The sequence below is a fragment of the Electrona antarctica genome (genome assembly GCF_951216825.1).
Source record: "Electrona antarctica genome assembly, chromosome: 4".
Lineage (NCBI taxonomy): Eukaryota > Metazoa > Chordata > Actinopteri > Myctophiformes > Myctophidae > Electrona > Electrona antarctica.
In genome coordinates, this window is record NC_136809.1 from 43,089,366 (window position 1) to 43,105,074 (window position 15,709).

The 15,709-nt window shown below is 45.1% G+C and overlaps 1 protein-coding gene across 2 annotated transcripts in view; it reads left to right on the plus strand.

The window, feature by feature from the left end:
• Window positions 1-1,504: 1,504 nt before the first annotated feature.
• The window catches only part of gpm6ab (glycoprotein M6Ab), a gene marked incomplete at both ends in the record, with an annotated part of 38,250 nt that continues 24,045 nt past the window's right edge, over window positions 1,505-15,709 (plus strand). The window contains one exon of one of the 2 annotated variants that reach the window (XM_079498547.1): window positions 1,505-1,600. In XM_079498547.1, coding sequence (XP_079354673.1) covers window positions 1,597-1,600 — 4 coding nt within the window. Of the gene's footprint in view, window positions 1,601-10,655; window positions 10,693-15,709 lie in introns of those variants that run through there. The other variant, XM_079498546.1, reaches the window with a different exon arrangement.

The following is a 15,709-nucleotide window of genomic DNA, read 5'->3' on the forward strand; positions in this document are numbered from 1 at the left end:
TTACTTTGAAGAGCAAAGTAATGTCTAAATGGATTCTACATCCTCATAAACCCATGAAGAGGTATCACTCATGATTCTATGATGTTTTATTCAGATTCAGAAGTTTACACTGTAAACTTGTAAACTACACTGTTTCAGAGAGGCAGCCATTGTGGATTTTCCCAGTATGGCTACCAGAAGTATAATTCAGCATGTCTGTTGTTTTATTATGATGTTGGTCATGTGCATCCATGGTACAAACATCAGAAATGTGCATAAACGGGAATAGTTTTGGAGTTTAGACAACAATAAATGATGTGGTATCACAGTATACCACTAAAATAATATTCAGCTGCCCTTCTGAAACTGCTATCACACATTTTCTCACTCCTGGATGTCAGACGAACAAAATGATACCACACATGTCTTGTCCCTTTTAGTGGTACCGATATATCACTCGGCCCAATGGGGCCAGTCCAATGGCGGCTCTTCTATATATACTTCTATTGGCAAAGTGCTAGGCGAAGAGTGACAAAGTCCTGGACCGGATGTTGGCAGAATGCACTGGACTCAGGCAACAGCCCAGCTTTAATGATCTAGTACAACATTGCTGAAATTTGCGCCGTTGAAAACTATTCATTTCAAACTCCAGCTTACAATCTAACATGTTTGTGTCGAGAAATAATCAGAGTTACATTATATTTGATAAAAACCCAACACGGCTGGTCTGCCATTCTGTGTTTGGCGTTGGGATGTCTGCCTTTGGGCTCTGCTTGGCTACAGTGTAAAATGGTCAAGGCCTAGCAGGCAGAAGGACGGTGTTGGAATCTTTGGCCAGTTTGGAGAAGGCAGAGACGTACTGTTTCTGTCCACACTGAGGAAGACTGTATAGTAGCCTTTCCGTTCTGTTCTGTCGCGTGTTACAGGGGCCACGATCCAACACACTCTCAGAAAGAAAAGAAAGAAAGAAAGAGAAAGATTTTATTCAGATTTGAACAGCATTGACAGTATTTTAGACTCGGGTCTGTTTCACGAGAATGAGATGTAAGGTCTCTTTCATACAAAGTACAGCAGTCTATTGTTCCATTGTCTCCCTGTCCTTCTGTCTCTTTCTCTCCTCCCCTCTCTCTCTCTCAGTCTCTCTCTCTCTCTCTCTCAGTCTCTCTCTCTCTCTCTCTCTCTCTCTCTCTCTCTCTCTCTCTCTCTCTCTCTCTCTCTCTCTCTCTCTCTCTCTCTCTCTCTCTCTCTCTCTCTCTCTCTCTCTCTCTCTCTCTCTCTCCCTCTCCCTCTCTCTCTCTCTCTGGTTGTAACTCTTCCACAGTAGGGTCTCTGTCTCGCTCTCTCCGCCTCCCTGGCCACTTACGGTTCCGTAACTCAGAGAGAGTCACACATGGAACCAAATGGACCCGTAAAGGGTCCATTTGGATCCATTTGTCACTCTGAGTTAAACTAACACTGATGATGTTTAGAGTGTAGACTAGATGAAGTGGCTCAGTGACAATAGCTGAAAACTAAACCACTGGACATACAAAGTGACGGACCGTAACACCTTCAACAGCTGGCCTGCATTTCTCTAATAATCTGTGAAACTTTAAGGTGTCTAAACAAGAACGCAAAATGGGTAAGAAGTAATTGCTTTCTCAAGTTTAATATTTTATTCTACACAGTTATTTTCCATGGTTTAGTATTCCTGAATTGGTGAATGCTTTTTGAAATCATACTCATTGGGGGAAACAAATCTGTTCTATATTTTGCAATTATTATTATTATTAACAAAACTAATAATAATTTATACTATTTGTATAAAAATAACGCTTAAGTGGTTATAACATAGGCTAAAACTCACGTAGACTTAACCCATTTAGGCCTGACGTCGAAATTAAAAAAAGGTCTTCTGAAAGAATATATATTCAAAGATTTGTGCCGCATTTTTACGATTTTTCAAAAATAGCAGACCTACAAGCTCATAGCGCCTATGAGCTTGTAGATCCAGAATGGGCTGGATTAAGGCACTTTTACAGTGTAGCCTATAACTACGTGAATGGACATAGAACTTAAAATGACACACAGATATCAAAAGTATAGTAACTTGTCAAAAGGAGAGAACAGCTATGGAACACTGCAGTGTCACCCAGGAGATTAACAATGACAGGAAGGGACATGCATTATTACAGGAAGTGACATGACTATTACAGGAAGGGACATGATTATTACAGGAAAGATTATTAGCACGTCACTGTAGACCAGGGGTGCCCACACATTTATGACGTGAGATCTACTTTCAAAATGACCAGCTCAACAAAAAATAAGTGTACCATTGCTGAAAATAGTTTAAATATATAATGTACCTGGGGGGGCTTTGGAATAGGGAGGGAGAAATTATGACAGGCAGTTTCTGCTGTCAAAATATGTCGCCCCCGTATTTAACTTAAACGCCCAATGCATTCTCAATGGCAATAGCACAAACTTTGGCATGCTACTAGTCCTACATACTTACACCTAGAAACCCCATTAAAACCTATTTAGGTTCATCTTACGGTGGACATGTTTGCCTGAAAAGAAATCTTTGAAATGTTTCATAGTTTTAGAAATATAGTGCTTTCAAATTTGAGAAATTCACAATGGGGCTCAATGGCAGATATTGGCACGTCAAAAAAGCACTTTCACCTAGAAACTCCATCCACACTTTTTATAATTCAGCTTACTGTGGAGACACATGCTGGAACTTTTTACTTTGAAATGATTTGTAGTTTCGGAGTTATTTAACTTAAACGCCCAATGCATTCTCAATGGCAGGGGTGCCCACACTTTTTTGACTTGAGAGCCACTTTCAAAATCAGATCGCATTGCTGAAATTTGTTTACCTGGGGGGGGGGGGGCAGCGCTGGCGTTACATAGGCTACAGTAAGACATAAGACAAACACACTTGGAATGGGAAATAGAAGGAAAATGGAATTGGTAGGGTTTTTCTTTCTACCGACAGTGTGTACTGTAATATTTTGTATGTGGAAAGTGAGTAAACTACCTCGACGCACCCAAGGTCTCCTGTCTTGCTGTTTCCTTACTCCACAGTATATAACTTTGTAATGCTACTGACGTTTGTGCACAACAATCTTGAAAACAAAGTAATACATTGTGGGTTTGAGCTTTGAGCTTTTAGGGGCATGTAATGTGATCTACCTGCACAGCCCTTGTGATCTACTGGTAGATCGCGATCTACCTTTTGGGCACCGCTGCTGTAGACAAACAAACATCATCTTCTCATTTCCTCTATTTCAGTATGTCTCTGTCTCAGTGTTTCCAGACTTGGGCAGACAGGCGCGGCAGTTTTCCGCTCAGAGCCGGCATCTCTTCCGGGTTTTTAGACAGCTGGTGGATGGAAAATGAAGCTCGAACGCGGCTTCCATTTGTCGCGGAGGAGAGCGTTTCCGGGAATCTGGCCGTCGCGGCATTCAGCCGTGTGGGTGGAGCTTAATTTCCATTCCACCAGCTGTCTAAAAACCCGGAAGAGACGCCGGCTCTGAGCGGAAAACGTCCACGCCTGTCTGCCCAAGTCTGACAAATGGCAATAGCTTCTGTCTGTCTGTCTGCCTGCCTGCCTGCCTCTCTCTCTCTCTCTCTCTCTCTCTCTCTCTCTCTCTCTCTCTCTCTCTCTCTCTCTCTCTCTCTCTCTCTCTCTCTCTCTCGTGAATCTGTGTGATTGTGTGAAGTCACATTATAATATGAGCCTGAGAACATGGTTAACATCTATGAATAGGCCATTCACTTCTGCAACATTTGCACACACACACACACACACACACACACACACACACACACACACACACACACACACACACACACACACACACACACACACACACACACACACACACACACATGCACAGAGCATGGCCTTCCTTCATTTGTGAAGGAATTCAGTCAGACTGATGTTTGCCCTTTCTGTTGGACTCAGAATTTGCATATTAATTTCATTTCCCACATCAATGTGCTCGATTCAGAGCTTGAAATCATTGTGTACAATTGTATCTAATTTAATTCATTTGGTTGTCAGTTGATAATCAATTTGAAGCCTATCAACATTATTATAGAGAGAACCTTTCAACATTCTTCACAAAAAAATAAAATCCACAAGGTGACAGACAACCTTGTGGATTGACAATTATCTTTTGCCTATGTAGAGCTACTCCAGTAATACCAACATCAATGAGCAACAAGTTGCAAATTTGTTGCTTGACAATCCATGTCAGTCATTACAAAGTAAAGAACGCATTATACAATCCATGTCAGTCATTACAAAGTAAAGAACGCATTATACAATCCATGTCAGTCATTACAAAGTAAAGGAAGCATTCTACATAGAGTTCTGTCTGTGTACAAATGATTTGAAGAAGGAGAATACCAGCACTCACAGATTAGTCCGTTAAGGCACGTTATTGTTTCATTCTAGTAAGGTATGCTGCAAGCATGTGTTCAAATGACTTCCATCTCCATTCTGATATTGACATTCAGTCTTGTCTAGAAAGGGATGTGCTGCCTTCAAGTAGGCCTATTACACATTTTAAACCTCTCTGAGCTTTCAGTTTTGTCCCAGCCCACATTCTCAGGTCCCGGCAATTCAGCCTTTTCGTTTGATGAATGGGCATGACAAAGCTACCTTTATTTAAACCTTTCCTGATGTGTGCACTATAGAAACATAAGCAATGTTGATGATCCTGATGAGCCTACAGCCTCCTCCAATGTAATATTCAGCAATATATATTATGTGGCATATCTCTGTCGCTGTCTCAGTGTGACCATCATTGACTGAGATCTAACTAGGCCAATTCATGCTTTGAGCAATGTATTCTTGGAGCATGTTAAGTGGTCAGATGGGTGGGCTATGAACGCCTATAGATTTTTCAGTGGGCCTTGATCCACGTGCTACCATAGCCTATAACACTTTTGTGACGTGTTGTGAGCTCTGGTTCATGACGTGTTGTGAGCTCTGGTTCATGACGTGTTGTGAGCTCTGGTTCATGACGTGTTGTGAGCTCTGGTTCGTGACGTTGTGAGCTCTGATTCGTGACGTTGTGAGCTCTGGTTCATGACGTGTTGGGAGCTCTGGTTCATGACGTGTTGTGAGCTCTGGTTCATGACGTGTTGTGAGCTCTGGTTAGTGACGTGTTGTGAGCTCTGGTTAGTGACGTGTTGTGAGCTCTGGTTAGTGACGTGTTGTGAGCTCTGGTTCGTGACGTGTTGTGAGCTCTGGTTCATGACGTGTTGTGAGCTCTGGTTAGTGACGTGTTGTGAGCTCTGGTTCATGACGTGTTGTGAGCTCTGGTTCGTGACGTGTTGTGAGCTCTGGTTCGTGACGTGTTGTGAGCTCTGGTTCGTGACGTGTTGTGAGCTCTGGTTCATGACGTGTTGTGAGCTCTGGTTCATGACGTGTTGTGAGCTCTGGTTCGTGACGTGTTGTGAGCTCTGGTTCGTGACGTGTTGTGAGCTCTGGTTCGTGACGTGTTGTGAGCTCTGGTTCGTGACGTGTTGTGAGCTCTGGTTCATGACGTGTTGTGAGCTCTGGTTCATGACGTGTTGTGAGCTCTGGTTAGTGACGTGTTGTGAGCTCTGGTTCGTGGCGTTGTGAGCTCTGGTTCGTGACGTGTTGTGAGCTCTGGTTCGTGACGTGTTGTGAGCTTGCAAATCGACTATTTTCCAATAGCCTATAAGTAAAAATAGGGTTTTAAGCTCACTGTGATGCTATATTAACTCATTTTTCCGGGGATGCCCTGTAACTTTACTTTGCTTTTACATTGACAGCTGACTGTTATGGCAAAAAGTCTTCTTTTTAATCAATAATATGAAAACATTTGGTCAGTTTGAGCTTTCATTTCTATGTTGTCAATATGGCTACAGTCATACTGTAGTTACTACAGTGTAGTAAATGCGACCTGCTGTCGCAGTTAAGTCCATATATGGAGAACACTGATGTCATCCCTTAGATCTCCATATATGGATATATGTCAGAACCTGTTCTGACATTCCATATGTTGATCCTTCCCCATCCATCCTTCCTCTTCGAGGTCTCTCTTTTGACTTATACCTGTCCATTCAAATTTCAAACGCTCGACGGGCCTGCCCCAAAGTTATAAGTGCAGCCACGCCCGGCACCCGGCGAAAACTAGAGTTCTCAACAGGCCCACCTGTCCATTCAACCTCTAGACGTGCCTACCCCAAAGCTATTAGTGCAGCCGCACCCGACAGCCGGCGACCTCGCCCTTTAGGGCGAGGTCGCTTCTCGCCCTCAGGCGTCTTACTGGTATATGGTATTACATTTTCCCTCAGATTCTATATAGAGTTGTGGGGATGATTGCAGAGAAAACTCTGGAAAAAATGGCCACAATGTATCTTAAAGATGACATTTAAATAAACTGTAAATACAATCAAATGTACAATATAAACAGAGACATGCACACACCCAGACTTGCTGACAACTTCAGCTTTAGGGCTATAAAAAGTAACATAGTGGTATGCATTCAAGGAACAGAACAAAAGATATACTACTTAGTGACAAACAGTGAAGCGAGTGAGTGAAGCAGAGTTGAGGTTGCCTACCAAGGTTCATTGTCTCCACCAGGCCGAAGGCATGGGGAGAGAGTATGTTTTGCACTCCGTCCGTGTGTGTGTGTGTGCGTGTGTGCGTCCGTCCTTCCTTCCGTCCTTCCTTCCGTCCGTCTGTTACCAGCTAATCTCCGGCACCGTTAACCCGGTCGATGCCAAACTTTGCACACACACTCCCTGGATTCCATCCTAATTGGCTATAATTGGCTTTCACAGTTTGCAAGATTGCCCCGTTTTGAACAAAAGCCTCAAATCATGAACGCAGCATGCAATTTACGTGAAATCTTTCACACATTTTCTTACTAGGCTGAGGAATATATCCCACCATTTTCACATTGGCCTGTTATAGCGCCACCAACAGGTTGATTTTTGCAAAACACATTTTTGGAACAAAATGCCTCAAGTCATCCAATTGCCATCAAAGGCAAACATGTTTATATTACTCCTAAACATTTTGCCAAACATCTCACACAGTCCTATCCTCCTGGTGGAGACCTGTGCCCAGAAGGGCACTTTTTCTAGTTTTAACATCTATGGTGCTGTCCTGCCTGCTTCTAAAGTGATACTATGGTAAGATGCTGTCATTGTCATGTGTTGCACTGATCCTGCTGCATCGTGTCTCCAGTTCCTGGCAACGGCATCCTAAGTAGCATGGAATTACCTTCGTCGCACAGGAACAGTTTTTCTGGCAGCCTTTGATAGTGGGCTTGATGAGTGGGCCTATCTATTCTATTTTACTGTTTCCAAAGCAAGTTATATGTAGTACTAACTCTTTAACTTTTAACTACACAATTGACAGAGCAACTTTCACTTGTATTTGAGTAATATTTGACCATCCATCCATCCATCCATCTTCAACCGCTTATCCGTAGTCGGGTCGCGGGGGCAACAGCTCCACCATAGTGCTCCAGACTTCCCTCTCCAGAGCAACATTAGTGACTTCCTCCTGGGGGATTCCGAGATGTTTCAAGGCCAGTGAGTCGATGTGTTTCCTCCAACTGCGCCTTGGTCTGCCCCGGGGTCTCCTCCCAGTGGGAAAAAATATTTGACCAGGAGTATGCATACTTTACTGGGCAGGCCTTTCATTTTGCATGCAGTTTGTGACATGGACACGTTTGGAGGAGCAAAGCATTTTTCTTTTGTTTCGTTATTTGGCCTCAAACTGGACGGGCAGCTGCCCCCCCTCTGCCCATCGCTGGCTATGTCTCTGCATGGTACTGCTGGGTTGAGTTCTTTATCCATCACTTCATCAGAGGATCAGAGCTCAGTTCTATGACATTCTCAGAGCATATTTCCTTTTTTTCTTTTTTTAACCTACTTTTCTGCACATTTTAGTCGGTAATGCCAATTGATTATTCTCCAGTCCCCACACACGTTTCTGTGTTGTCAGTCATTGCTGTTGTATCCTTCTGACTCACCTGCAATGTGAGGAGCCCACACCGGGAGGACGTATAGAGTCTTGTGCTGCTCCCTGCTGACAGGCTCCGCTCCCCCCAGCCCGTAGGATTACGTGCAGTGGCAGTTATCACCCTCCCCGCCCGGCATCCCTCCCCTGAATACAATTGTGTTCACATAGACATTCAACAAAGTCGGATGAACCACGGTGGATTCGCAGCCACAACCTCTGCGCAGTTGGGCGGGCGTTTTACCACTGCTCCACCCGAGCACGTTTTACCACTGCTCCACCCGAGCACGTTTTACCACTGCTCCACCCGAGCACGTTTTACCACTGCTCCACCCGAGCACGTTTTACCACTGCTCCACCCGAGCACCATCACTCCACGGAGCATAAACTAGGTTTATGCCTCATCTAATTCATACTCATGACTTGTTCTGGCTGCAGAAACCCACGGTGGTGCCGTCCAAATCAAAGATGGCCACTCTGGGTTTGCCCAACTGGAGGCTTCACAAGGGGATTCCACCAGCCAATGGGTGACGTCGCCGTCACTGCGTCTGCTATTGTTTACCGTCTATGTGCAGGACAAGCACACACACAGCGACACACACGGGGGCACTGAGGCTATTTGCATTGGAGATGGGGACCCACAGCCCGCCGACCCCACCCTCCAAGGTAAGTTTGCAAAAAAAAAAAAGCTGATCTACAAGCTTACAGCGTGTCGTAATGCGCCGTGTCGCAATGTGACACATCATGAGCTTAAGCAGCCCACCCCCGAGGACGTCGTCATGTGACAGCCAAGTCTATGGACTTTTAATGGGTTTGTTTTAATTTGTGTCTTTTTAGCGCCTTAAATATAGATTTTCTGTGGGAAAACTGTAATTTGAAGTTTCCCCATTAGGGGCCCACAGGGGCCACAGGGGCCACAGCAGGCACACCGTTGCTTTAATCCCCACCACACTGGACACAAACACTGTTGAGAGGAGCTGTTTATCTGCAGGAGTTGTTCAGAGAGAGAGAGAGAGTGTGTGTGTGTGTGTGTGTGTGTGTGTGTGTGTGTGTGTGTGTGTGTGTGTGTGTGTGTGTGTGTGTGTGTGTGTGTGTGTGTGTGTGTGTGTGTGTGTGTGTGTGTGTGTGTTGTCCGTATTGCGACGGACATATGGCACTGTGATGAGCTGTGCACAGCGCACAGCGTGAGAACCAACATGAGAGAGAGAAAGATAAATCTCGTCTGCATGTAGACATATTCAATCTTGCTAAAGCATGACCACACTTGCAATAATTGCAGGACGGTGTGGGGAGATTTTGCGGAGCCTGCAGGTTTTATTTTGACCGCCTGTTCATGACAGCAGGTCTTTAAATATTGTCTTGGGACCCGCGGGTACCGCGGTATCAGCCCCAGGGGCCACACCCAGCTTACTGCCCCCAGGGGCAACACCAAGCTTACTGCCCCCAGGGGCCACACCCAGCTTACTGCCCCCAGGGGCCACACCCAGCTTACTGCCCCCAGGGGCAACACCAAGCTTACTGCCCCCAGGGGCCACACCCAGCTTACTGCCCCCAGGGGCCACACCCAGCTTACTGCCCCCAGGGGCCACACCCAGCTTACTCTTACTGCCCCCAGGGGCCACACCCAGCTTACTGCCCCCAGGGGCCACACCCAGCTTACTGCCCCCAGGGGCCACACCCAGCTTACTCTTACTGCCCCCAGGGGCCACACCCAGCTTACTGCCCCCAGGGGCCACACCCAGCTTACTGCCCCCAGGGGCCACACCCAGCTTTCTCTTACTGCCCCCAGGGGCCACACCCAGCTTACTGCCCCCAGGGGCCACACCCAGTTTACTGCCCCCAGGGGCCACACCCAGCTTACTACCCCCAGGGGCCACACCCAGCTTACTGCCCCCAGGGGCCACACGCAGCTTACTGCCCCCAGGGGCCACTGAGGGCCACAGGTCATCAAGGTGCATCATCGCTCCAATCTGCAACTAACTAACACTGTTCAGGGGTCTGGCATGAGAATACTCACACCCAAAACGAATTTAAATTGCACATAATATTAAGTCGCGGCGCAACATAATGTATACGATGTTCCCATGATGACATAGAAATAGTATAACATATTCACTTTGGGGTCTCTGTACTTTCATTGTATAATGGAGGTCAATGGGGCTGTGCTCATCATCATCATCATCATCATCATCATCACCATTTTGGGTCATCATTATATGGAGGAAATGATCAGGGATGTTCTGAAACAACCAGGCATGCTATGCAGTGCTACACTTGGTTAGTGAGCTTGTAGATCTGCTATTTTCTCTCAATTTGTTTTTTTAAATAAGTGATTACCTCCCAAGTGTAAAAACTAAAAACATGAGACCTTCGGTGCAGAAATACAGACATACACACGAGGGCGCTCAAGAGACAGATAGCTAAGGCAGAAAGGGAAAGAGGGGCTCCCCTATGTTGAGGGAAAATAACACACACACACACACACACACACACACACACACGCACACACACCCCAGCGCACACATACAGTACACTGTCTGCACACACTCACACTTACATTCAGGCATAGTCTAGTCTAGAGCATATCCACAGCCACAGAGCGGAGCGTAGAAGGAGCTTTAAGCAGCTTTTTGTAACGAGAGGACATACATCCAGTAACCAACCTGCTGCAATGGAGGACAACATGGATGATTCACAGAGCCAGAAGGGTAGGAGAGAGAGAAAGAGAGATGTCTCTGTCTTTGTGTCTTTTCATCATGTCCCATCTGTCATTTAACGCTTCAAATGCCCCCCCCCCCCCCCCCCCCCCTCTCTCACAGGCTGGGCTCGCTCCCTTTGTGTGTGTGTGTGTGTGTGTGTGTGTGTGTGTGTGTGTGTGTGTGTGTGTGTGTGTGTGTGTGTGTGTGTGTGTGTGTGTGTGTGTGTGTGTGTGTGTGTTGCTGTGAGAGAGAAAGAGAGAGAGAGAGTGTATATGAATATCCTATGGTCTTATAACCTCACATTGTCTCGGTTGGAATCTGAATTCTCCTCTGAATTCAGCCCAGTGTTTAAAATCACCGCATCTTTGCTTCACCTGCTCACGATGCACCTGCTTTTGTGGGACGGACAGACGGACGGATGCACGGAGGGGCGGACAGATGGAGAGATCGATAAACAACAGATTGAGAGAGAGGACAGGAGATGCCAGGCTTCAGATTGGACAGGGTTGTTTTGGGGAGGATGGATGGATGGACGGACGGATGGATGGATGGTTGGATGGATGGATGGATGGATGAATGGGGGGGAGAGAGAGAAAGAGAGAGAGGGGGGGGGAGCGAGAGGAACAAGGAGGGGGAAGGCAGGAGTTGCAGGGAGGTGGGCAGAGAGGGAGAGAGCCGGGGGTGGGGGAGGGGGGCTAGAGGTGGAGAGAAATTGAAATGTTGATTGAAAATAAGCGGGAGAGCGGGCGGAGGGATGGAGAGAGAGAGAGAGAGAGGAAGGGAGAGAGGAAGGGGAGGGGGAGGTAGTGGTGATTAATGCCCCAACCCTGCTGGCTTCTTTGTGAGCCTCCATTGTTAGCGCTTCACGCTTGTCAGAATGTTTCTATCCCTCCTTTCTTCTCCCCCTGTGTGGATCCATGTCTACCCCCCCCCCACCCCCACCCTGTTCTCCCCCTAAACACTGCAAGACCCCGAAGAGACTAGTGAATGTAACTCTGAGAATGTACAAATGGAACCAAATGGTCCCGCTCCATTTGCACACTCAGATCGATGGATGTTGGTGTCAATCGTTTTAATTGTTATAGATGGATCGATTCAACCCCTTATATGGGTCTTATCCTGTCTTCGACCCTCCCTGTCTTTCACTTACATTTCATACACTCCCTTTTTCTTGCCGCGTCGAGCCCATTTTCTTTCTCTGTTGCGCAACAGCGTCGCTCGCCGAAAAAAGACGACAGATTTTCCAAGTAATGTTTTCTTTCTTTTTTTGGCGAGCGACGGAGTCTGAATTAGCATCAGTCGTGCTTTTTTCTTTTTTTCAAAATTCTTTATTTCCCGAGCGATTTCATTCACCCGTCCATTTCGCCTCGCCCCGTTCTTGCCGCTCGAGCCACAGCATCCGCTTGGTTGCCACGGCAGCACACCCATGGTGATGTTATTGTTGTTGATGGCGGTGAAAAAATGGGCGTGTCCGCGCCGTTTGGAAAATACCCCCCCTCCCCAATTGTTTTAAAATAAAATGCTGTCGTTTACACCCCTCCAAAATGAGACACACACGAAAAAGCTAAGAAATGTATTGTTGATGACTGACATTTCTTCATGTTGTAGTTTTATTTATTCATGTCTTGGGGAGCCGGGAGGGGGAGTTCTGACAGCGTCTCTGAGAAGGGCGCCGTCTATTGTTGCGTGAGCGGATAGCGCAGTGATTTCTTCTGGAGGGAAATTGCTTCAGCCAATCAAAAGAGGAGAACAGGACGATGCGATGTTTCAACAAGATTCTTTGTCGTCTCACGCACCCTTCCCTTCTATATTTCATCCATCCATGCATCTATCCATCCATCCATGCATCCTTGTGTCCATGCATCTATCCATCCATGCATCCATGCATCTATCCATCCATTTATCCATGCATTCATCCATGCATCCTTGTGTCCATGCATCTATCCATCCATCCATCCATCCATCCATCCATCCATGCGTGCGTCCATGCATTCATACATCCATCCATGCATCCATGCATTCATCCATGCATCCTTGTGTCCATGCATCTATCCATCCATCCATTCATCCATGCATCCATCCATCCATGCATCTATCCATCCATCCATGCATCCATGCATCTATCCATCCATCCATTCATCCATGCATCTATCCATCCATCCATTCATCCATCCATCCATGCATCTATCCATCCATCCATTCATCCATGCATCCTTGTGTCCATGCATCTATCCATCCATCCATTCATCCATGCATTCATCCATGCATTCATCCATGCATCTATCCATGCATTCATCCATCCATCCATCTATCCATGCATCCATCCATCCATCCATGCATCTATCCATCTATCAATCCATCCATCTATCCATCTATCCATCCATCCATGCATTCATCCATCTATCCATCCATCCATGCATCCATGCATCCATGCATCCATGCGTCCATGCATCTATCCATCCATCCATCCATCCATCCATCCATCCATCCATCTATCCATCCATCCATCCATCCATCCATCCATGCATCCATGCATCCATGCGTCCATGCATCTATCCATCCATCCATCCATGCATCTATCCATCCATCCATCCATGCATCTATCCATCCATCCATCCATCCATCCATCCATCCATCCATGCATCCTGAGTTGGACTCAACCATAGTTGGACCGCCTTTTCCCCATCTATACACTGAATCTCTTTGGCAAAACAAAGCAAGCTCACAACATGTTGCATTGTGACAAACGTTCCGCCCAGAATAGGGTGGCTCGGGTTCAAGGTGGAGATCAAGTGGTTAATGATTCTTCTGTTATTTCATCCCCCTGTTTCAATAATAGATGATAAAACACAAATATGTACAAAGGAGAAAAGGGCAAACGGTGGCAGTGAATGACACGTCCTTTAGTTGGGAATTTACATTTACCTCCCCTTATGGTCTCCTGATAGATGTTCTTTCAGGCCATGCAGTTTTGAAAGAAACCAGGGAATTTTGGTGGCAGAGTAGTAGAATGATAATTTCCTGTGTTTGTACTAAATATGGGGAGGTACTAGATCATGGTCGCTCCCTCTAGTGTTGTGGCTGTCACTCACTTTGTAGAAATACTGGTAGTTATTATAGTAATAGTGTTTATATGTGGTTGTAGTTGTGGTGACAGAAGTACTAGACAGTACCCTCGTCCTCTTTCCCTGATATGAAACCAATAATATTACTGTTACCACCTGTCTACAGTGGTATTACTTAGGACACTGCAAGAGAAACAAATGAATGAAGAATGCAGCTATTGAAGAATATAACTTGCATGATTGTATGAATGAATCAATGAATGAATGATAATGCTGCTATTGAACAATATAAAACACATGTGATTGAATGAATGAATGAATGAATGAATGAACAAATGAATGAATGAATGAATGAATGAATGAATGAATGAATGAATGAATGAATATGCTGCTAGTGAAGACGATGGATGGATGAATGGATGGATGGATGGATGGATGCTGCTACAACAAAAATAAGTACATTTTCAAAAATAATTTGAAAATTGAAAGTATAACACAGTAAACACACACACTTTGTCAAACCAAATTTCCAAATTAAATGACAAGTTCAGCAGTGTTACAACAGCGTTTAACACTACCTTACAGCTGAGTTTCAGCGGCAGGGTAGCATGTGGCTCAGGGGTATAGTGGCCAGTAGAGCAGCCGGATGGGAACCGTGAGGTTCGATCCCGAGCTTCCCCAGAGTTAGTGTCGAAGTGTTCTTGATCAAACGCTGAACCCCTAATTGCTCCTGATGTGTAGGTTGGTGCCTTGCATGGTTTCCTCCGCCATTGGTGGGTGAATGTATAATGTACAATCTATGTAAAGCACCTTGGATAAAGGCACTATATAAATGCACCATTTACCATTTACAGCAGTGTTTAACACGTCCTATATCAGGACAAATCTGCAAACATTTAATACAATTGTGTCAAATCACCAGACACAAAAAGCTGTCACCAGACACAAAAAGCTCCCCCTAGCTGGAAGAAACATCACCATTAACCAACATGTCAGGATACACACCTTACATCTGTGGCGCACTTACGCGTTATAGATCGGCTATTTTCTTTCTGCAATGCTGTAGTGTTGCAATGTATAAAACCGGCTTACCTCTCCCACTATGTTAGCTTAAAGTATATGTTGGGTGGATTGGAGGTGTGTAAGAACATACTGATACAATTGAATATTTGTTATGTTTGATACTTTATCTAATTTAATCAATTATCTAAATTAAAACAATGGTGGTAACCATTGACCAAACTGGGGGTCGGGGTTCCCAAATCATTTTGTGGCGGTCCCCAGATGATTAGCTTAATGTGCAACATTGATTTCTCACTCAACAGTAAACAAACCAACATACAGTATAAGTGTAGAGGGTATCTGCACATTTCTAAAGTGACCATTTCATGACTTTTTAATACAAATTGGCCAAATTGTCAAATATTACATAAGAAAGAGGCAAACATTGTGAAAATAGCTGATCTATAAGATCACAACATCGTGCACTGTGAGGCGTTGGAGCTTGTAGATCAGCTATTTTCACAATATTTATCTGTGGAACAGAGTCAAACTAAATGCAATGCCTACATTTCCAAGTGCTTGTCAGGGTGGGGGGTCCCCAGTTCAAATAGGATTATTTTGGGGTGCCGTGGCCTGAAAACTTTAGGAACGCAAAGATAGATGAGTTCAAGGACCATAACAAGCATGGACCCCAATATACACTGAAAATCCCCAGTGTTCATTTATTATTGGGAGGAAAAAAACATATCCCTAGTGGATGGTTGGCAAAAAAGGTCCCTAAAACTTCCCTATAACAGCAATTTGGGTTAATTTAATTTAATTAGAAGATAATACCATTTTTCACAAGTGATCAAATGAACCATGGGATGTAATTAACTTTACCTCATGGGACATTATTCAGAACACTTACAGTACATACACCATCATCCTCAGCGCTAATAAATTAAATCAATATTCAG